Source organism: Grus americana, chromosome 2 (genome assembly GCF_028858705.1).
Source record: "Grus americana isolate bGruAme1 chromosome 2, bGruAme1.mat, whole genome shotgun sequence".
Classification (NCBI taxonomy): domain Eukaryota; kingdom Metazoa; phylum Chordata; class Aves; order Gruiformes; family Gruidae; genus Grus; species Grus americana.
In genome coordinates this window covers 26282142-26305005 of record NC_072853.1, presented here as the reverse complement: position 1 = coordinate 26305005, position 22864 = coordinate 26282142, and the positions used below count along the sequence as shown (strand labels likewise).

At 44.1% G+C, this 22864-nt stretch overlaps 1 protein-coding gene across 4 annotated transcripts in view; it reads left to right on the top strand.

Moving 5' to 3' along the window:
• Window positions 1–1475: 1475 nt before the first annotated feature.
• The window catches only part of ESRP1 (epithelial splicing regulatory protein 1), a 35180-nt gene continuing 13791 nt past the window's right edge, over window positions 1476–22864 (top strand). For 2 of the 4 annotated variants that reach the window (XM_054816387.1, XM_054816388.1), the window contains exons 1-12: window positions 1482–1910; window positions 2116–2244; window positions 3093–3206; window positions 5704–5818; window positions 13459–13557; window positions 13658–13712; window positions 15538–15648; window positions 15730–15862; window positions 15946–15988; window positions 17480–17781; window positions 19747–19965; window positions 21155–21353. In XM_054816387.1, the coding sequence (XP_054672362.1) occupies window positions 1779–1910; window positions 2116–2244; window positions 3093–3206; window positions 5704–5818; window positions 13459–13557; window positions 13658–13712; window positions 15538–15648; window positions 15730–15862; window positions 15946–15988; window positions 17480–17781; window positions 19747–19965; window positions 21155–21353 (1651 nt within the window). In that variant the 5' untranslated portion in view covers window positions 1482–1778. Of the gene's footprint in view, window positions 1911–2115; window positions 2245–3092; window positions 3207–5703; window positions 5819–13458; window positions 13558–13657; window positions 13713–15537; window positions 15649–15729; window positions 15863–15945; window positions 15989–17479; window positions 17782–19746; window positions 19966–21154; window positions 21354–22864 lie in introns of all 4 variants that reach the window. The other 2 variants (XM_054816385.1, XM_054816386.1) reach the window with 2 other exon arrangements.

Genomic DNA, 22864 nt, shown 5'->3' with positions numbered 1-22864 from the left:
TGCACCACTTCACGTGTGTTTTGCTCAATGCATTGGAAAGTCAAAAGACAAATGCACAAAGTAAACCAGGCACTCTGACCCTCTGACAAAAGAGGCACAATTAGCTCTGATGCCAGATTCACATGGTAAATTTCAGCCACCGCTTTCAAAAAGTTAAGGAATTAATTTGCCGTCTTTACCCCTCAAATTGCAGTATCTGCTATCAGGGAATGCCATTTTCAAAATCTTATACCAAAAAGGGTGAAAATTACTCCAGCCATCTTCCATCACACAAAGGCTGTCTACTGCAGTACATAAACTTATCAAGCAGGAACATGGTGGCAGTGGAAGGAGAACCACACTGCACCAGACTGCGGCAGGGCAGGATGAGGGTGGCAGGCACTATGTGGACTAGTCAGTGGCTGACAGGATCCCCAGCGCTTGTGGAACACATCCTCTCCCTTCCTGCCAAACCGACGTATGTGGATGCATTAATAAAAGGCAGTGCAAGCTGTGAACCTGCACCAGCACAAGGAACAGTGATGAAGAAAAGCATGATGTACACCATCACCTCAGTAGAGATTTAGATAAGCAGCATCACAGTGAAGCTGGAAATACACAACCAGGGTCTTAAAGAGCTATGTGTACTACAGGATTTCCTTGGAGAAAGTTAGTGTTACTTGTTTTCCCTACATTCAGTGACCTTTTCGGTTATTTGTCATAAAAAAAACCCAGGTTTAGAGCAATAGGCATGTAAAACATAAATTTCACAGTGAAACTGATCACCAGAAGAGGGGTTGTTGTCACAAGGACCAAAGCCACTACGTTCATTGAGGGAAGGCTGCGTCCGCCAAACCAGCCAGCTCTTAACACACGACTAGATCCGCCGTGCCGGGGCAGTACAGAAGCTTCCACGCCGCTGCCTTGAGCACGGCAGAGGAAAAGGCTCCACCGTCCCAAGCCCGCTCGGCTCCCTCGGCGGGAGTTGCTCCCGGCGGCATCCGGCCCGCACACCGCCGCGGTGCTCCCTGGCGCCGCACAGCCCGGCCCCAGCGGCCCCCGACGGCCGCGCTCTCCCCGCGCCGGGGGCGGAGACGCGCCGGGGCGGCTGCGGGCGGTGTGGCCGTCTCCCCTCCCCTTCCATCCGACCTGCCCTCCCCGCCCGAGACATGTCCCGGCAGGAGCGGGCGGCCCCGCCCGGGGCCCGCTCCCCTCACGCCGTCCCGTCGGTGAGGACTCGCACCTTCCCGGGCAGCGCGCCCCGAGGGCGGGAGGCGCAGCCCGGCAGGGTCCGGGACACCGCCGGTCCGCGTTAGGGCTCCCGGAGCGGCCCCGGGCCCCGCCCGCAATCACGACCCCTCACTCCGCCAACCCCCCCCTCGCCGCGCTTGCCACGTCCCCGCTCGGCGGGGCCAATGGGCGGGCGGCGCCAGGTGTGTGCTACCTGCACCACGTGGGCCAGGGGGTGGGCAGGTAGGGCCGCGGCCCCGCGCAGAAAAGCCCGCAGCCATTGCGCGCTTCCCAGGGGTGCAGCCGGCGTGGGAGCGGCCGCCGCCCACCCCGGGAAAAAAAAAGGGGGGGTGGGAAAAGGGGGGTAGCTGTGTGCCTCCGCCGCGCCGGGTCCTCGGGGAGCGAGGCTGCAGGTGGGGGTACTCTCGCTCGAGTCTGGCTTGGAAGCGCCTCAGGCAGGGAAAGTTTCTGGCCTCGCTTCTTCCCTCTTCCCCCCCGCACCTTCATTTCCCCCTTTTCTCTCTTCCTTTCCCCCCTCTTTTCATCCTTTCCACTGGCCCGGTGGCACCATGACGGCGTCTCCCGACTACCTGGTGATCCTCTTCGTTACCACGGCGGGCACCAACGGAGCAAGGCTGGGCTCGGATGAGCGAGAGCTGCTCCAGCTCCTGTGGAAAGTGGTCGACCTGAGGAGTAAGGAGGTATTTTCCCCCGAAGGGGGAGCGCCCCGACCTGCTGCTCCCCTTGGCTCCAGCCGTGCCGAGCACAGGCGGGGTGGCCCCAGCGCTGGGCTGGTGGTGGGTGCCCCAGACTGGAGCAGGCTCTGGTGGAGGGCAGGGGCCGGTGCTGCAGGTGGGAACCTCCAGCCTGGGGAGCTGACTCGCCCCTCCTCTGCTTTCTCTGGAGCTGGGGCACCTGCACGATGTGCTGGTCCGGCCTGACCACCCGGAGCTGACGGCTGAGTGCCAGGAGATCACCCAGGTGGATGTGGAGAGCCTGGCACTGGCTCCACCGCTGGAGCAGGCATTGAGACAGGTGACACCCTATAACTGGCTGCTGGGTGCTGGTCTCCCTTGGGAGCTCCCTGGTGGGGTAGAGGCAGTGTTATTTATGCATTTATCCCTTCCACCACCACCATTGGGGCACTGGAGCCTGGCACAGGGGCACCACAGATGTGTGGGACAGGCAGCCTGGTCTGCAGTGGGCTTTCTGGGGGTTTCTCACTTGCCTTTTGCTCATTCACTTTGGGAGGGACTGAACCCCAAGAGAGGAAGGTCAGGCATCCCTCTACCCTGGTCTCCTGCTCTGCTGAACCCTGAGTCTCATCTTACGGTGAGCCCCAATCAGGCTAAGTGTAGGTGCTCCCTGAAAAGGCTGGGTGGTGGCAGACCCCGTTAAGGCTCGTGGTGGCTCATCAGTCCTGGGAAGGAGATGGTACTGAAGCCCCCAGATAAACAGGGAGGTGTATGTGAGGGTTGGGCTGAAAGCCTGTCTCCTTTCCAACATGCTTCAGTGCCCTGTCCGAAAGGCTCTTCTGCCCTGGCACTCCCTCAGCGCTCTGCAACTAGCTTTGTCTCCTTGCAGTGTTCTTGCAAATGCTCCTGGAAAAAGATTTTTTTCTGTGATGTGGACTATCTGTGTGGCCACTTCTCAGTAGAAGGGGGGGGGAAAGGGGACAATTTCCTTGTGAGGATAATTATCTATCATGTGCTTAGCTAGTAAGAAACAAATCTACAGAAGTGACGGGCTAGGCTCATAGAAAAAGAAATTCCAGCTCCATATTCCTGCTGCCCAGGAATAACATGTTACCAACTGATGACACTGCCTAGTGCAACCACTCTGATCTCTTTTACATGCATGTGTTTTGTTGTTCCTGCTTTCAGTTTAATCAGTCCGTGAGCAATGAGCTGAACATTGGTGTAGGTACTTCCTTCTGTTTCTGTACTGATGGACAGTTGCACATTAGGCAGGTTCTGCACCCTGAAGCTTCCAAAAAGGTATGTAGTTGTAGCTTAAGTTTGACTCTTAGTGTGCTTTATACGATTTCTTGCAAAATTGATCAACTTTTCTTTGATGTGAAGGTGCCTCCACAAACCATAGTACAAACGTTGCTCCTATGCTAATATGCTTACCAGACTGAAGAGCCTGTCCATGTGGAAGGCATAGACAATGCCCTGTGCTTGTGTAGCTCTGAGATGCTTTTTTTATGTTAAATCAGAAGAAAGATTTTTTTGAATGAAGTGTTTGAGGAAGGAACAATGTATTGACGGAGTACTCCTAGCTTCTACAGCTGTAGGAGCTACAATGGGTTAACAGGTGGGAATTTGGAAGCGTTGCCAAATAGTTAACCACCTTAATCATAAACTGCCTTTTGAAATTTTACATTCACCTTTAGCTTCAGCAGCTTTCCATCTTTGTGCATTCAGTTGATGCTCTGAGGGCGGTGCTGGTATTTGTAAGGAGCTGAGCACTAGTTTGAGGCAGGCTGAGTGATGACTAGTCCCATAGTCTAGAGTTTTCCATAACTTCAGAGTTGCCAAATTGCTAACAGTATTATGAGGTCCTACCCACTTTTCATTAGTGATAGAGTTGCACCAATATGGCAAGTCTCTAGTCCTGAAATAACTGCATCAATATTAATAACATCTCATTTTGTGGTTTGCTATGAATGTGCATTACTCCGTAACTGAGCTGTTCTCCTCTAATTGCCCATCAATTCGCTGCTTCATCTTTGAAGGGACACTACTGCAAGTCTGTGCTGTTACAAAACTGATATTGGATGAGTTTGGGTTTAATGCTTGTTGGTGCTCTAAGTATTTATACCTTTAAAGGGTTGAAAGAGAAACGGTGAGCATGATTCATAAGGAAGGGACAGTCATTATATATGTGACTTGTCTTAGGGTATAATGTGAGAAAATGGGGAAACATATTGTTGACAGACTTTCTTGTCACTTGTAATGGGTATATATTTTATACAGTTGATCTTTCCATGCAGTTAAATTGTGTGGATAAGTCAGAACAACTCCTAGGATTATTTAAGTTTGGTGTTGGAGATAGACATCCTTTTTCTATATCATCACAGGGGCATTGATAGGAATCAAGTCTTCATCAAAATCTTCTGTTGCTGTTTTGTTGAGAACTGTTCATTTGAAATCTGCTCAGTGCTGCCTACAGATTAAGTAAACCAGATGCTTATGAGATCTGTAATAGTTCTTCGGTGAATACCCTAATCCTGTGGTTGGGGTGGGGGATTACTAACAACCAGATAAGCAGAAACCACTAGGCTATATTTATTTCTTTAAGATGCCCAGTCTGAACCAGTCAAGAAGCTCATGGTATTCAGAGAATGAATTGGCATCAACTGTTCCAAGTGAATGTCAGTGAAGTACAGAACTTGATCTCTCATGGAGGAAGAAAAATAGCTATGCTAAAACTAGAGCAGGAAATCTTGGCAAGCACACCTGCATTTTCATAAGTTTGTCTTTAAAGAGTATCGTTTGCCTAATACACCTGTCCATATGCTAAGATAAGCTCTAATGTTCTCAAAGCAGAACTTGTTTTGGAGCCTAAACTTCTTTCTTTGGGCTCCCCAAATGTGCTTTCACATACCCTGTCATTCTGTTACAATGCCAAGATGCTAACTAGTTGTTAAAGCCCTTGCTCTTGGTCTAGAGAGGCATTGCAGGCAACAAACAGCCAAGTGGAACACGAAGTATTGTGTCTGTGGGGAAGAGCTAACTGAAGGAGTAGGGGGTTGTGTTGGTTTAAACAGCTTCCCCCAACTCTTCTCCACATCTTCCCCCCCACCCCCCGCAAAAAAAAAAAAATATTAAGAGCATGTAGTAGGTGTAGTGGTGCGGTGAAAAGGGTTTTATTACTTCCAGTGGGCTATGTAACTTGCTCCTGGCTTCGTACGCTGCAATTAAAGCAGTTACACGCACAGACTGATAACCTCTGTACCATATCAAACCCTCATTTGCACACAGTTGGGACTTTTGGTTGCTGTTTTATTATTACTTTTTTAAGGGAATAAATATTGGAAGTGTGACTGTTCTCTGAAAACTCAACCTCGTCTATAAAGCAAAATGTCTTCTGCTAGCCTTGCAAAATTTGCTTGGCTCTCTAAACTGAACTGAGTGCCCTCTGGCTTTTGACAGTTAAAACTGGAATCAAGAATTGATGATAAATGTTGCAATAGCAGACATTTGCTCTCCTACGTGTATATTGGATGTGAGGCACTAGTAATAATAGCAAATGTTTCTCTGGCAGTGAAAAAGCACATTTCTCTTTTTTAAAGCACATAGAGAGGAAGCTGCTTAAGCAAAAAATTTATAAACATACTTATGTGGCTAAGAAGAGCTACGCAAGTTCTCTGTAGCAAACGCTGTTTGTGTTTCCTACCCATTATAAGGAAATTGTTGGAAAATTTGGTATCTAAAGGCAAAGTAGATTAAACCCACCCTAGCTGACAGTAGTTATTTTGTCCTTTTACAGAATATCTTACTGCCTGAATGCTTCTACTCCTTTTTTGACTTGCGGAAAGAGTTCAAGAAATGTTGCCCTGGCTCACCTGACATTAGCAAACTCGATGTTGCAGCCATGACAGAATGTATCCTTTTAACAGTGACGGTGTCTACTGCTCTTACAGCTTCGGCTGAATTTTAGGACAGAGCTGTGTGAGTAATGCTTGCGACACATGTTTAGGGGTGATATAACTTTAATGAGTGACTCAGTGCTGTACTGAGCTTTCTCATAAAGATAAAAACATATGAAGATGCATGCTCCCATAGGGAAAATCCTGTCTTTCTTCTTGATTTCTGTACATTTTCTTTACTACCTTTATACATTTGTCTCTAAACTTCACAGTTTAGTGTAACTGGTACACTTATTCATATCAGTCATTTGAATCCTAATATTAAACTTGTGCGGTTGCTTGTTGCATCAGATTTTCTTATTTTATTTTTAGATAAGAGTGTTGGGAGACCATTTTAATTTTTAGGAGGGGGGATGGTTATTCTTGATGTGAACTTGTAGTGAATCTTTGATTCAGGAGCAAACCTTAGGCAGGGATGCTGTTGGCACACGTATTCAGTCTCGTGGAAGTTCTATGTGCCACACCTCGCAAGGTGAGGCTGTGCTGACAGTAAGATACAGTCAGTAACATGCTTCCATTTTCAGTGAAAGGGATGTCTAAAATTACTTTCTGAATAATCTTAAGTAACCTAGTCCTGTCTGGCTCTTTACTAGTCTTAGATTGGTTTTGTTTGCATGCCACGTGCAATTACCAGAGCCAAAACTGGGGCTGTGAATGGTTTGGCCGTGCTTCCTCCTTGCTTCCCTGGCAGGCTCCCCTCTTGCTGCAGGCTCCAGTCCTCATCTCAAATGTACTCTCGGACATGGGAAATACTTGACTTCCCTACTGACCTACTGAAGCAGTGACCGCAAAAGCTAGCTAGCAAGGAGGGATAAAGGAAGCAAGGAGGGATAAAGGAATTTGAGAGTAATTTTTTTTTCTATATTGGGTTTCTTTTGTTGTTCTTGTTTCCTCTGACTAGCTTATATTAAAAACTTGAATCCATAGAGTGGTTGCCATTAAGAGCTGGTATTTTTCAGACTCAAAAGTCTGTGGCTTCTGAATTATTTTGGCCTTTCACTCAGGACTAGTACTGTCTGGCCTTTGTACCTGTGTCGGGGGAGGCTAAACTATCTATGTGTATGTGGATTTTTTGTGGTAAACCATAAGGTTGAATACTGGAGCCTGTCTGCTCTGCTTTGTCATCTGTGAATTAAGATTAATCTCCCCTAGTGAAGGGGCAGAAATCACTTCTCCCTCTACTCTGAAGCAAAACAGTATGCTTGGTGTAGGAGTGTTATTTTGCTTTTCTACATTTAAAAAAAAAAAATCAATGCTTGTTTTGCATAGTCTAGAAGCTGGATGATGGAGACTTCCTAAAGTCATGATCAGAAACATAATACATTGTTTAGGGATGCTGTGACATCAGCTGGAGAAGTCAAAGACAATGAGCTACTTCGGCTGTTTTGGAGAGATGCCTTTGCTTTTTCCTCATGTGAACGTCTGGTGTACGTCTTGGCACTGTGGAAACAGTTGTGTGACTGTAGCCACCTGGAGCGTCACTGGTCAGCTAAGGCACAGTGACTGACTGCGCGCTCCCCGCCTGCTGGGATGAGAGAGCAGACCACCCCGTATCACCGACTGTCAGGAAGCCCCTGAGGAGTCAGTGCTGTCTGCGGGTGGTTTTGGTGGTTGCCTGTAGTATTTCCTCCAAGTTCCTAGGGGCTCAGTCTTTTCAAATGCCCTCTACTTGAGTCTGAATTCTGAATTCAATATGCTTCTTCAGGTGTATAAACCTAAACAACTTCGTTCTGTTTTTGTATTAATCCTTGTGGTTTGTCTTGTTCTGTAACTGCTGGTGCTCTTACTTGTAAACTTGCTATGTTTATGCAACATGGCTGAAATCAACTGTCTCTGCCCTGTATTGCTTGAGAGTGTTGGGGGTGGAGGATGCAGAGACCAAAATGGTAAACTTTTGTTTTCCTTTTATTGACAAATATGATAATTTTCTTTCTCCTCATCTTGCTCAGATATACAGCTTCTAACACCGAGGAGATTTAAGTTAGTACAAGTTAGTTGCACTTGGAGAGTCTGGAGGCGCATGTAATGCTTGCAATCAAAAAAAAATTGTTGAAGCAGGGGCGAAGTCTAAAGACTAGTTCAAACAGTTATGTGCAGAGATATTTTTCTGCTTCATGCAAGCAGGACAGCTATTTTCCTCCTGAGTAGCAAAGAAAGGAAAATGTCTAAATGAAAAGTAACTTGGATTTGAAGTGGATATGCTGGGGCAGGGGACACAAAACCAAACTAAAACCAAATGGAGTAGGTTGAAATGAAGGCACAAATTAGTGCGCAGAATCTGACATCAAGCTCTTGTTACTCTTGTAGAACTTGCAAATCTTCCACCCCATAGCTAAAGGGGCTGTGGGATGGAATCTTTTATGGCTTATGCCACACAAACTACACTGGGCCAGGGTTGTTAGCATTTGGTGGGGAAAGAAGGTTTTGGGTTGGGGCTAGCGTACTGACTAGAGATGCAGAAGACCTGCGTTAACCAACTGGTAAGGGCAGGAGTAGAATAATTTTGGGGGCATATCCTTTCATGTACTTCCATGTCTATTTACCTGCATGTAAGATGGTTGTGATCAGCGAAAGGAAACTTGTGAGATATGAAAATGTTGAGGGAAAGCTGGGTAATATTGTACAGTCACTTAAATTATTAGGAGTCTTCCAAATACTTTTATTACAGGCAAATACTTAATACTTAAATTACAGGCAAATGGAGAATGTGCTCTATTGCTCCCAACAGTCAGGGGAGATAATTTCATACTACACAGTCACTCAAGATAATATATTCCAGTGTATAAAACACTGGATGGTTGGTGCTTGACTATGTATTTCTTGCAGACAAGGCAAGCACAATCTTGAAAAAGAACATAGATATTAAACCAAATAATCAGCTGTGGTATTCTTCCTTTAGAAAGTACTTTTGAGAGTTACTCTTTCAGCAAACTACTAATTGTGTACAGTAAGACAACCATTCCAAACCCAAGAGTTCAGGTGAAAGCTTTACATTCTCCTCCCCCCGCCCCCCCCCGACACACACCACCCCCACCCCCCCCAAGGAATATACATTTCATGTACAAACAGCCAGTTATTTCTTTTAATGCAAGGTAAGGGGATGTTTAAAATGCCATGGAACTTGAGGGACTGAGGAAGAACTGAGATTAGTTGTAACTCTTATCTGAGTGCTACTGCTGCCTAATTTATGGTCTCAAAACAGTTTTTGGTGTAGAAGACGGTCTTCTGGCAGGCTTTCTTTAGTCAGTATTGTGTAAGAGTAGTGACAGCAGGACAATTATGAGAAATTTCGAGTAACAAAAAGAACTTGATTGAAGCGATCGTGTTCCGGCAGAGAAAGGAACTCAGGTCTGTTGAAATCTCTTTTATTTTTTTTCAAACATGTGTAAGTATACAAAAGGAGCAGGGTTGTTCTTGCACCCTCTGTACCTCCCATACTTGCTGCACTTCTTGATTTGCAAAGCTTGCTGAGCCAGTTTTCACCGCTGTAAGTGCCTTCAGGGTGGAGTGAACAAAGCTTGCATGACTATTCTTATTTAGGCTGCAGAAGACTCATCTTTTGCCTCAAGATTGGGTGTGCAGAAGCCATTAAATGGCAAATGGCTCTTGCTTCCTCCAGTGCATGGTTTGCTCCACTCACTTCTGAACTGGGTTTGTGAGCATAACTGCTTACTAGGAGTATCTGCCGGGTGTTGTTATTAGAAATGCCGGCGTACTTCAGAACAGCCTGCTTAATGTGCTGGATAGAATCTGGATACTGCAAAACTGAAACCTGTGGGTTGTTTTTTGGTTTTTGTTTTTTTTTTTCTTTACCTGGGAGTCTTGAAAACAATGATGTGGAGCACAGTTATAACCAATAGTACTTAACTCTGGCAATAAAAAGCCCGTTATTGGGTATTACCTGAGAATCTTGTGTATTGCTATTTGTATTTCCTGTGATAGTAGTCAGGAACTGAGTAATGTCAGATAACCTTTATGCAAAGCAGTGTTTAAAAAGATGCCTGAAGAGACTTAAAAACAGAACAAAAGGGGAAGAGGATGAGTGCAGAATACAATTGCAATACTAGTTCATGTCATGTCATCTCAGAGCTGAGCTGGCTGTTCAGAGTTCCTTTCGCTGTAGTTAAGAAAGCAGTCGAGACTGAGAAATGGAGGAGACAGTGGGAGGGAAGAAGTCTTGGAGGGCACTGGCAGTGGGTAAAGCTGTGTGATGAACCTGAGGAAATGGTTAAATGGTTTAGAAGCTGCTCCCATATTATATAGGCAACTCTGATGTACAACGTGCTCCCCCTTTGCTAACTTGCTGAGTGGTACAGGAGGTGGTACAGCAGCTGCACAGCAAGATTAAGAAGTTCCTTCTTTCCTGCCTTGTTACTTGGGTGTGTCTTTTGCCCGTTGCTTCATTTAGAATGTATGTGTGCATGCTATTGCATATAGTAGCTTTAGATAGCCAGGTGTGTCTTCTAACACTTCTTTAACTGGGAACTTGGATTTATCCACTGCAATCGACTCTTTCCAGTTGCCCAGGAGAGGCAACATTTAAATATCACTGTACACAAACACGTGTGGTCTCCTGTCTCTCCACAGACCAAGGGGTGGGGTTTATAAAACCTCTTCCATTAACAGCTTTTTCCAAAGTGTCCATAATTTCCAGTGCCCTCTGTTCATAGGAGTCCCATCTGTATGTAGTCAGTCTTGTTCATTAGAATTCAGGTTTTCACTTAGTTAATGTTATTAGTAACATGCTCCTTTATGTAGGCAGAAAGTTATCAATTTTCTTCTCCAGTCTTGCCTAAAAGCCTTGCTTCTAGCTAATCAGAGGCAAAGGTGTGAGTAATTTCTCACTCCTACTAATGTTGATGACTTTTTTTCTTCCCTTCCCATTGTGTTTAGATTAATCTAGAGTTCCTTGGCACAACTGACTCCCTGTGTCTGAACACCTGGTACCAACTTCTGTTGGCTTTAGGGTGTTTTTAGGAACTGTATCTCCTGTTGATCAATATTTTCAATGAAAATGTTTTCTGAAGAAAATGAACATAGGGTGGGGGAGTTGTTTGTTTATCATTGTGTGATAGCCTTGCTTCAAATTCCCAGCTCCTACATGCTCCTGCATTCTCCTCTCTGGCCTCTGATTGCTTGTAGGGATCTTTGGCTCTGGAAAAAGGAAATATTGAAATGTTTCTTCAGTTTTGACAGCACAGCGTAACAGCCAAGCGCATGTGTGTGCACATGTGCGTGCATGTCCCCTGCCGTAATAGCTATTGAAACTCCTACCCAGTTTCTCTTGACTTTGACAGAGGAAAGATAACAATTCCAAAATATTAATAAAAATGGTCAGGCAAGACCAGGGTTCCAATACCTGCATCTTCAGCAGCTTCTGGTTCCCTGGATGGGCAGCAGAGTCTCTGCACAAGTGCAGCACAGAGCTCTTGGATGCTGCAGGCAGAAGGGTGTCAGGAAAAGGAGAAGCACTTCTCTGCTCTGATACATGAGGTGCCCAGAAATATCTGTGTGGCGCTGATTAAGCACCCTCTCTGCAAGGGAGTCTTTCTGTGGATTATTTGTTTTCTTTTCAAGCCCCCTTCCCCAGGGAGCAGGGAAGGAGATGAGCTTGAGCGTACAGCTTAGGAAGAGACACTGCAATGAAGGAGTTTCTTGTTGTCATAAATGCTCATAGTCTCTCAAACTGCTCTTTGGGGTTGTTGTATGTGGCTTGTTCAGGATTTTTTGCTTGGTTTTTAAGAAAACCATTTAATGTTCTCCCTACCTACCAAAGAAGGTACTGGGAGGAAGACTAATGGCAATGGCTAGCAAACTGTATTTAGTCAAGCGGTTGGAGGGGAGAGATCACTTGTTTAAGTTTTTTCTTTTTTTAAACTATGATAATTAACTTAGTCTTACAAGAACATATGAAGTTTAAGCACCATCTTCTCACCTTTCATACTCCAATGCACACTTAAACCCAACAAAGCCTCAAAATCAAATTAGCCTCAAAGTGTATTGTGTTGGCACAGCAGTTTTCCTTTCCTTGGTGTGGAAGAGGAGTTCATTAATTCAGTTGAAATCGTTTTTCATCTCACAACAAGATAACAGTTAAACTTCAAAAACAATTTTAAAAAAAATCTGTTTTGTAGGACTGACTTGCAGCCATCCCACAAATAATAGGGAAGACTCTTTCACAATGAAATTTGTGGTGCCTCCCCTGTTGATGAGATGATAGGACAAAGCTGGTGTGTGGTGCCTGTCTCTAACAGAAGCTGCTGTTCTGTTCCGTGCCCTGCTTGTAGGCATCTGCCAACTCAAATGTGCACAGCTCCAGGTGGAGAAAACTTTTATCTTTGAAGAGGAACCTTGCTATCTTGGACTGAGAAGCAACTTTTGAGCACCAAAATACAGACTCTTTTGAGCGCTTGAAATGTGTCTAATGTAGCTTTGTGGGAATGTGGGCAAATAATTGGTGCATTTGACTGTTTTGAGTGTCTTGTGTTACTGTACTGCCATGCCAGGATAGGTCTTATTTAAGAAACTCTTTCACTTTTGCTCTAAAGTCTTGATGCAAAGTGATGAAAGAAGTCGAAAAAGCAAGTCCTATTCCCAGACTGCTTTATATTTCACTTCTTGTTCTGTACTTGTTTTTTTTACTTCTACCCACATGTCCTTCTTTGACGAGTATAAAAGACCTGTTAAAAATTGGCTTTATAAATGATGGAGTACAGTTGCAAGTAATCTTACAGTCTGTAGGTTTGTGCTAGAGAAGGGCAAATATGACGGGAAGTGGGAGAGATACCATAGTAAATGCTATGTGGAAAAAAAAGATGGTATGTGCAACTTAAATTAGACTTCCTTTTTGAATATGGGGGGGCTTTATCTGTTTGTTCTACAGCCTTTCTTTCCAGGACAGAACATTTCCTCCTCTCTATTGGCAGGAGAGCTTATCCTTGCTATCATTTTCTGAAATTCTTCAGATTGAAGAAGGATATGGGTTGTGGGACTCTGTTTTGTTTCTTGGTTATCCACAATGGTGCATTCTTACCAGATTCTCAGAATGCTTCTGCTTAACAGCAAAAACCTCAAGTCGTTATTTCTAATAGGTAAGGTTTAGACAAGGTGCCATTTGTGAATTTTGTTGAAGTGGTAAGATATTTATTCTACTTTGGGATTTACTTGTTCAGAAAGCATGTGGTATATCCTCCTATTTCTGGAGCTTCTAGTTGGTGATTTGCTTCTCCTCCTTCCCCAAATCTGCCCCTAGAGATTAAAGAAGATATTAATTAAAGAGGACAGGGCTCCAGTCTTTTCTGCATGCAAAAATGTATCTGTCTGTCAAACATACATAATGCATGAGTACATTAAATATATATGTCCTTATTATGGGGTCTCATGTCCCCAGACACTTTCTGGTGTGACCTCATACTCCCGCAGGTGGCAGTAGTTAGAGACCAAGGCAGAACAGTTAATGTAGCCCAGCAGGAAAATGGATTAAATCTTCCCCTGAGAAGTGACTTACCATCAAGGATAACATGAAATCCTGTTGCTCTAGCAGGAAGCCAATTAGAAATCTGTTTGGTGATGATTGACTTAACTCCAGCATAAAGATTTAAATCTTGACAAGAACAGTCCAGCGTTTCCCTATGGAGTCTCTCAAGTTGAAGATATGGGGAATATAATTTTAACACTGATATCTGAACCATACAGTAAGTGATCGTGATGAATGAGTTTTCTATATTGCTTGCTTTTTTCCTGCCTCTCTTGTATGCTGAGGAAAAAGAAAATAACTTGTGCTGTATTTCATAGATCACAGATTTTCAGATCCAGAAAGAGTGAACTACAAATTTGAAAGTGGGCCTTGGTAAGTACCTTCTCCCTCTTCCTGTGCCCGCCCCCCCCCCCTTTTTTTAGATGGTGTTTAGATAAGCTGTACTTCTCTGTATTTCTAATTTGCAAATGGTTGTTACCATTATTCTTATTTTTCTCGCCACTGCTGTAGGGATAAACTAGCTGCTTTAAGTGAGAAAGGGAACAGATATTCTATGATCAGATGCAAGCCAGTTTTCTTGCTAGGCTTCAGTGTTGCTTGTTAGCTGCTGGTAGTTCTGGGTTCTGCTAATAAGTGCTTATAACAGGTGTTAAGTGTGCTATGCTATTAACAAAGAATGCAAGCATTTTTGTGAAAGTAACCCTATTGGTACTAACTCTTATACTTTTCCTGCTATTTGCTTCACAGTTACTGAATACACATAATGATTTTTTTTATAGGGAAGAAACATTTCCATAAAGATCCTGTATTACCAGGAAATCGCTTAAGCTATGATGATTGTGTTCTTCCCAAATATGTTTTAAACATAAAGCTTCATCTACTTTTGATGACTGATTTGTTGTTGGGTTTTTAAAATGTAATCATGCTTTTATTTGTGCAAATACAGATTTTCCTCAGTGGTTTGCTGGATACTCCCTCTGCAGTACCACAAGAGGCTGGTGTTAAACTGGCCTTGTTTAGATTCCCATCTTGCCTGAACACTTACTTCCCTCTTCCAGATTAAGGAACTGTCATAACAGTAGATAATGCTCACACTTCTTCTGAGCTTAAAGAAGCAAGAAAAGAATGCACCAATATTGGCAGAAAGCACCCAGTGAGATTAGTTCAGGGGTTATTGTTCTAAGCTTTTTCTGTTTCACTAACAAAATCCTGCAATGAGGTGGAAGATTCCCGTCTTATTTGTGGTAGTGAGAAGTACAGAATTAAGAGGTGGGGGGGGAATAGTCTGGGACAGACACCTACAGAAAGGTCACCTGATAAAATATAAGCAAGAAACATGACCCTGCTACAACAGGGCATACCTCTTGTACAAGGGAGTCCTCTGCTGCTTAACAACACTGCATCTGCTTACTCAATCCCATAGTGTCTTCTGTGTGAAAACCTGTCCTTGCGATAGCCAGAAAGGCAGCCTTGGGTAGCTGTAAGTGTTTTGTTCTACGTGGCACTTTTAAGAGACTGCAGAAATGACCAATTAAACTTGGCTTTTGGTGGCTGGGCTATTCCCATGCTAAGCAGCCAGTGCAGCCTGTAGCTCTGTTAATCTCTCGTAGCACAGGGATGGCCTGAACAAGCACTGTTAAGGCTAAACTCTTTGGGCAAGAGTCCTCTGTGTGTTGAGTATAACCCTGCACAGATTTGGTCTTGGATTGTGACCTGCTTTTACACACTGTCACAGCACAAATAGCAAGCACTAACCTCAGTTACATTTAACTGCTCTGCTTCACTTAGCTAAGGTTAGAATAGCAAGTTTAATTTTATATCATAGCAAGTTTAATTTTATATCAGTAACCCTGTTCAGACAATGGAGAAGCACAAAGCATTGCTATGTCAGGAGTGGGGAGTAAATTGGAATCATGCTCAAAGAAATAAGAGCTCAAGGAGCGAATGTGGTGAAGTAGGAAAGGGGAGCTGAGAAAGGGGCAGCTTAAGAGAGCAGATGTTCCCTGAGGAGATACCCGTGCAGTGGCTTTGGATGGTGGTGTTGCTTAGCCCTCGCTGCCCTGGCAGTGCTGCCCAGCAGACACGGAGCAGCGACAGAAGCCTGTCCCTGGAGCACAGGTGACAAGCAGGGAGGGCGGTGTGCGGCAAATACTACAGGCAGATGTCTCTGCATTATTCCCTCTTTCTGTGCCTGCAGCAGCAAGATGGAACTTGTGGATGACAATGCTGTTATCCGAGCAAGAGGATTGCCGTGGCAGTCGTCTGACCAAGACATAGCGAGATTCTTCAAAGGCCTAAATATTGCCAAGTTAGTAACTAAGAATTTGCCTCTACATTTGTAGTACTTTGCCTGCATCGGTCACAGAGTTTTATCTCTTAAATCCTGCAGGGGAGGTGCTGCACTCTGTCTCAACGCCCAAGGTAGGAGGAATGGGGAAGCTCTCGTGAGGTTTGTAAGTGAAGAGCACAGAGATCTAGCGCTACAAAGGCACAAGCATCACATGGGGAATCGATACATTGAGGTGCGTGACACTGGCTTAGAAATCCTTCTCTTGAAAGGAGTGCAAATAGGATGCCAATTGCATGTTCTCTTTTCTTTACTTAGGTATACAAGGCAACAGGTGAAGACTTCCTTAAAATTGCAGGAGGTAATTTTTAGGGAGTGGGAAGGGAGGGTTTGTTCCATCAGCACCTGTAACTTACTTTTGGCTGTAAACTGCTCCTGTTGGATGTTGCCTTTCATTTTCTTTCTTTGAACAACTAGTTGGCTGGTGTGTTGATTACTATGTACGCTGCTAGCAACAGTTCAAGGCGTTCCATGATTTATCTATCCATCTCTCTTCCACATTCTTGCCATTTTCAAGCAGCCTATCAAATAAGGATTTGATCAGGCAAGGTGATCTTGCATATGAACTTAATTTGTTAGGTCATCTTAACTGAAGGGACCTAAATGTTATTGATTGCTGAAAAACAAAACCAGAGTTGTTTTTCAAAACAGTATGACTGCTGTTGCTGTGGAGACTTGCGTATAAAAGCAAACAGATAACACAGTGTAAATAACAAGGGATTTATAAAACTGATTTTCTTCAAATCAAATCTTTGCTTCAAACTAAAGGGGGACTATAGCAGGAATACATATTTAAGGGCAATATTGAAATATTTGCAGCCTTGAATTGAAAGGCTGCAAATCTTGCTCTACAAAGTCTCCCGTGGTCTCTTTTCCTCCCCTTTATGACTGCAAGCATACTAAATTTGAATTAAGATCCAATAAGCTGTTATGTATCTACAATACTACCTTAAGGTCCTTGTTGGTTCCTGGTGGAGACTTGGTCTGGGGATTGTAAATGACTATCTGGATGTTTGAGGTTGAGGTTTTAGAGTGGGAGAGGCTATTAAGCTGTCAAATAAATAGCTAATTGATAGGCTTGGTAATAGTTATATCATTCAAAGTGAAGACATCGCACATGGACACTGGTGGTGCCAGACACACACCCTTTTTCCCCAAACTTCTTTGCAGGATGAGCTGGCTGTAAGTGAAAGGACCATATTAAGATGTGAAGTTGGTTAGCAGCTAGCTTTGGTTAGGATAGTGTTATTAGAGTAGTGTTGTAAGTATGAGCATCAGTGGTCTTCTCCTAGAGATACTGAAAGTAGAATTAGCAGACTTGACAGTTTTATCAGGATAGGATGAAACTCCTGAGCTGTTTTCAACATGCTCTTCCAACCTTCTTTCTCAGCACAATGGTCTGGGTACTTAGTTACTATGTATTATGGCTTCAGAGCATGCCAAAGGTATTCGTAAGGTAGAAAGGCAAGGTGCACAGTAGCACAGATACTGCTCACGCAAGAGATTCAGATTGTGCTTTCCTTGGGCTCTGAACATTGTAAGTACTTTCTATTTTCCCTTTGAATAAGGACGAAACTCTTCCAATGAAGAAGTAATATTGTTAGACTCCAATGGGAAGTATCCTATACAATATTTCTAGTTTATGAAAGTGGGATATCTTTTCCTGACTTTGGAGGCAAATGTTGTTCTACACGCTCAAAAACTGTGGTGAGGAGGAGGTAGCTATGCCAGGCTTGCTCATGATTTTATGTGGCTGCCTAGACTTAAGAGCTTCTGTACTTTTTTGTTAAAGGCACTTCCAACGAGGTTGCGCAGTTCTTGTCGAAAGAAAACCAAGTGATTGTCAGGATGCGAGGTCTTCCTTTCAACGTAACAACAGAAGAAGTGCTGACGTTCTTCGGCCAGCACTGCCCTGTAACAGGAGGAAAGGAGGGAGTCCTGTTTGTCACGTACCCTGACAGCAGGCCAACAGGGGATGCCTTTGTGTTGTTTGCTTGTGAGGAATATGCACAAAATGCACTGAAAAAGCATAAGGACTTGCTGGGGAAAAGGTACATTGAACTCTTCAGGAGCACTGCAGCAGAAGTTCAGCAGGTGGGTGTAAAGCTTTACAAACATTGGCCTCTCCTAATCCAAACTCCTACACTGGCATATGGTAGTGGAAGCAAATACTGCTTGGCCATGACTTGAAAGCTTCTTTTCTTTTCTCTTGCTCTCAGCTGTTGCTGGAAAGAGTACTGTCTGAATTTCCATTAGGTTTTGCTCTCTCTAAGTGGAAGATCTTGTGGTATATGGATGTTCTCAATCATATATACAAACCTTTGGGGGTTTGGCTTCCAGTAGCCTTGCAAACAGCAGTTACAGCAGAAAGTTTATGTGGGTCTGGTGCTTTACACTACAGATACTGAATTTGTTTAAGTCCAATGATTCAGGAGGAGCTTTAGCAACAAATCTTGATCTAGAAGACTTATCTTCACTTACCAGCACAGAAAACTGGAGCCTTTTGATGTAGTTGTCCTCTTCAGAGCAATGTATCTGAAGACTCTTACAAATTGCCTCTAAGGGCAGGTCTCAGCCACCTTCTGCCAGCACTGGCTACCTAGCAGAGGGTGGTAGGATTTTCATAGAATCATAGAATGGTTTGGGTTGGAAGGCACCTCAAAGATCATCTAGTTCCAACCCCCCTACTGCGGGCAGGGACACCCTCCACTAGACCACATTGCCCAAAGCCTCATCCAACCTGGCCTTGAACACTTCCAGGGAGGGGGCATCCACAGCCTCTCTGGGCAACCTGTGCCAGTGCCTCACCATATTCATAAAGAAGAATTTCTTCCTAACATCTAATCTAAATCTCCCTTTCTTCAGCTTAAAGCCATTCCCCCTTGTCCTATCACTCCATGCCCTTGTAAACAGTCCCTCTTCAGCTTTTCTGTAGGCCCCTTCAGGTACTGGTAAGCTGCAATTAGATCTCCCCAGAGCCTTCTTTTCTCCAGGCTGAACAATCCCAACTCTCTCAGCATGTCCTCACAGGAGAGGTCCCATTTTCTGAAACTGGACCTGGCGAGTGCCTCCTCTTGCATTAACATGGCTTGATGGACCATTGATTGCAGTTATCCTATCAAGGAAAGGAAGTAGGGCTGAGAGGATTGTGTATGTATGTTTCTGAAGATTTGTAGAGCTTCAGTTGAGGTCATTAACTTCCTTCTAAACATGATTCTAAAAGGTCTCGTCTATGATGCAAGCTATGGTCAACCGATAACTGTGTCATTGTAACCAAGCAACGGGGCAGCTCTGATCCCCTAAATATAGAGTTTTCAGTGCCTCATTTGAAGGGTGACACTAATGATGAGAAGGCATAGCTGCAACACTCGCTCTTATCATTGTATTTTTCTCGAGTGCTCTCATAAGTTTCTTTGTTTAGCAAACCCTTCTGATAACTGTATAAATGTAAATGAATCTTAATCTTGCTCAGAGAAAGTTAAAGGGTAGTGATTGAGTAGTCAGTGAACTCTTGACCAGGCAGGGGTTTTACTGTTAAAACTAGTAACAAGAAATCTCAAAGCATGACTGTTACAGATCCTGTGACTCAGTAACACCATCTATGTTACTGATGGACTATTGCATCTCAAGTCAGGGCTGTTTGGTAGTGAAATATGCTTCTAGTTCTCAGACTCTCCTAAAGTTTTGCAGAGGAGATATATTTAGGTAGAAGTGTAACCATCTGTAGATGGTAGAATGCTTTGGGATATTTTCCCAATAAAAATACTGTAGAAGTACAGGCTTCATGTTCTAAGAGGTCTTCTGAGAGTTGCATAACAGTTCAAGTAAATTCTCCAAAACAAAATGATCTTTTCCAAAAAAGAATGATCCAAAGATTTACTTTAAAACATCTGAATTCTAAGCACTGCTGTTGTGGTTTAAGCCCAGAATCTAGCTCACTTGTTTTTAACATACTGCCCAGAGTGAAAACAGATGTCATTGGTGATACATTCAGTTCCGCTGAGTTGAAGAATGAGTAAGGATGCTTTCTGTAACCTCTGTTTTTTCTGGTTTGCACAGGTGCTGAACAGGTACTCTTCCACACCTCTCATTCCTCTCCCGACACCTCCTATTCTTCCAGTATTACCTCAACAATTTGTGCCTCCCACTAACGTCAGAGACTGTATACGTTTGCGTGGTCTTCCTTATGCTGCTACTATAGAGGACATCCTGGAGTTCTTGGGGGAGTTTTCTACAGATATTCGGACCCATGGAGTTCACATGGTACTGAATCACCAGGTTGGTAGGCACCACGTTGGCTGGCACACTGTAACCAGTCTGTGCCAACTGCCTGTATGTGCAAACACTGTCTTCCTCATGATACCAACAGGGAAGCACCTTTACGATTGACACTAATGGCATTAATTGGCCTCCAGCTCCCCTCTAAAAGTGTACCAGTAATAAATGGCTGGTTTATTTGAACCCTGCTGCTGCATTTGCTGTAGAGTGGTTTCTGTTACTGAGACCCATGTGCCTAAAGCTAAGCCACAGTCTTGGAGGGGCTGATGTACCCAGAGCAGCAGTTGTGATCTGCGCTGTAAGAGGCTTGAGCTGGAGAGTCCTGCTCAACAGCATGCATGATTCCTCCTGAACCAGGCAAGGAGCATCTTCAAAATAAAGGTGTGGGCAGTGCCAGCTCTCAGAGGGGTGGTTTGCCCCTGCCTTGCTGAACAGTGTGCCTCAGGTATATTGAGGACAAATGGGACTGTGGCCTTTTAGAGACAGGATTGCCTATGGCATAAGTCAGCTGCTGAAGTTTTGGGTTTCCTGAACTGTATGGTTGCTTTCTTTAACCAGTCCCAGCTAAGTACCCAGATTAACAGCTCATTGACATGTATAAACAGTCACATCTTTGCCATTGTTTTCTGGAAGCAGTTTCTACCAAAAACGTTTTAGACAAAGGATTGTGCCTTTCCTTGATCACCTTTATCTGCATAGTCTTGTGACTTTAGAGGGAGGAGACAGCAGCTCCTCCAACTCTACGGAAATTCCCTGAGTGGTTGCACTGATTACACTGACTATTGCGGTATAAAGATGTTTCTTACAAAATTGTTTTGGTTGACACTAAGCCGAAGCTGAAACTACAAAATTCTTCCTTGTCCTGGAGTAGGGCTTCTGTGTTTTGCAGGCATGGGGAGGGAGAAGGGACTATAGTTATTCCAGTACCTCTCTGTCTGTGAGGACTTGATTTAGCCAAAGCTGAAAAACTATAAGGAATGTGCAGGGTTGGCAGAGGCAGATGTTAAAGCACAAGCAATGGTTTACAGTAGTGTCAGCCCTTGCCAGCAGTAACAAAAGAACCTGGAGGAAGAAATTGGTGTGTGTATATAGTCCTGAGGGCTGCCCGTTTCTAACAACGCAAATTATTGCTATGCAGCCACTTCATAGGAGCTCCGGAAACATTTCTTTTTGTCTGCCCTATTTGCAGGGACGTCCATCGGGAGATGCTTTTATTCAGATGAAATCTGCAGACCGAGCTTTTCTGGCTGCACAGAAGTGTCATAAGAAAACTATGAAGGACAGATATGTTGAAGTCTTTCAATGTTCTGCTGAGGAGATGAACTTTGTATTAATGGGGGGCACTTTAAATCGAAATGGCTTGTCCCCGCCACCATGTAAGTTACCATGTAAGTTTTGCATGGGTCTTGCCAATACTCTACGCTATGTGCGGGTAGGTGTTGGAGCTGCTTTCTTGACTCTGATTCTGGTTCTTGGAAAGGAGTGTCAGGTGGGGTATTAAAATAAGGTCTTTTCATCTTAAATCATCAGCAGCTTGCAATCATTATTTTTCCCTTTGGTTGTGAATTACTATGACTGAAGAACTACTTTAAAATTACCATTGCTTTTCCAGTGGCAAACTTCCTTTCCCCTCCCCTCCCTGAAACTTCACTTGGCCAGGGTGAGCCATGACTCTGAAAAGTAATTTGTAAGCCCTGCCTAGAACTTAAAGAACAGTTTCCTGTTTGAACTGACTTGTATTTACATTTTTCATCATGGTGAACATGTCAAGTAAAAGCCCTTCCCTTTTCACTTCCAAAACTTAATTTATGAGACAATTGGTAATGTTCTCCTTTGGGACTTAACAACAAGTGTTCTGTCTGTTGAACCTCTACTGACTGAACTCTTGCTTTTTGCTGTTCCTACAGGATTGAGATTGTATTTTACTCCCACATGGGCACATAGCTTTGGCCTCAGAGAATTGCAGAAACTGTATTTCGTGTAAAATTATGCTCCTCAAAGCTACCAGAATGAACATGGACTTCTAGACAAACATTATGGGGAAGTGCTTTAAGAGCTTAAGGGCCACCTTACTAAGCATATGTACCATATAAATCTGAGCCTATGGGAAAAATAATACTTTGCTTCCCAGATCATAAATGGCAAGGTAGTAGAGTAGGAGCTTTCTCTCTTTCTATGCAAATATATCGTTGTTGGCTTTTTTAAAAAATGGCCTCTAAATCCTAGCCAGAGCTGCCAATATGGCAACAAACTGCTTGGGTGTGGTTCATTTGGAGTGTGATTCAGCTAATCCTTAGGAGATGTTTTCCAGGTGACTAGCATTTTTTCTTTTTGCAATGCAAGTATCCTTCTGAGCAAGGATCTGCAGTATGTAGTCCTATGTGTGGCAGCTGTTCCAGAGCGGGGTTGGAAGCTTCTCTTGAGAGCTCCTAGGACAGGTTCTTGGGCAGAGCTCTGAACTTCGGGGACTCTCAGGTGACAGTGTTCCCATTTTCAACCACATATGCCAGTGATGAAGCCCTTCTGGCTCTCACTGTCCCATCCCCATAATGCAGTGAGATGCTGACTGTCACTTTTAAAGAAGCTTCTCTCTTTTTTCCTTTTCCCCTCCCCCAATCAGAGATATGTTCACTTTATGGCACTGGGGAAGAGGGGGGGGGGAAAGGAAAACAGTGGCAAAGGAGGGGAGTGAACTCTCATCAGTGAAAATTCATTTGGGGCCTCAGATCTTGTTGAAACCCCACAAAATACACTTTTTCTTTTAAACTCAGTCTTAACACTCGAAGCTGCGAAGCCATGACTTTTCTCGCTCTGCTGTTGGTTAACTGAAGACAGAGCTGTTTCAGGGATAGGGAGTGCCAGGATGAAAAGGTGCCCTCTGCTCTGGGGAATGTTAGGC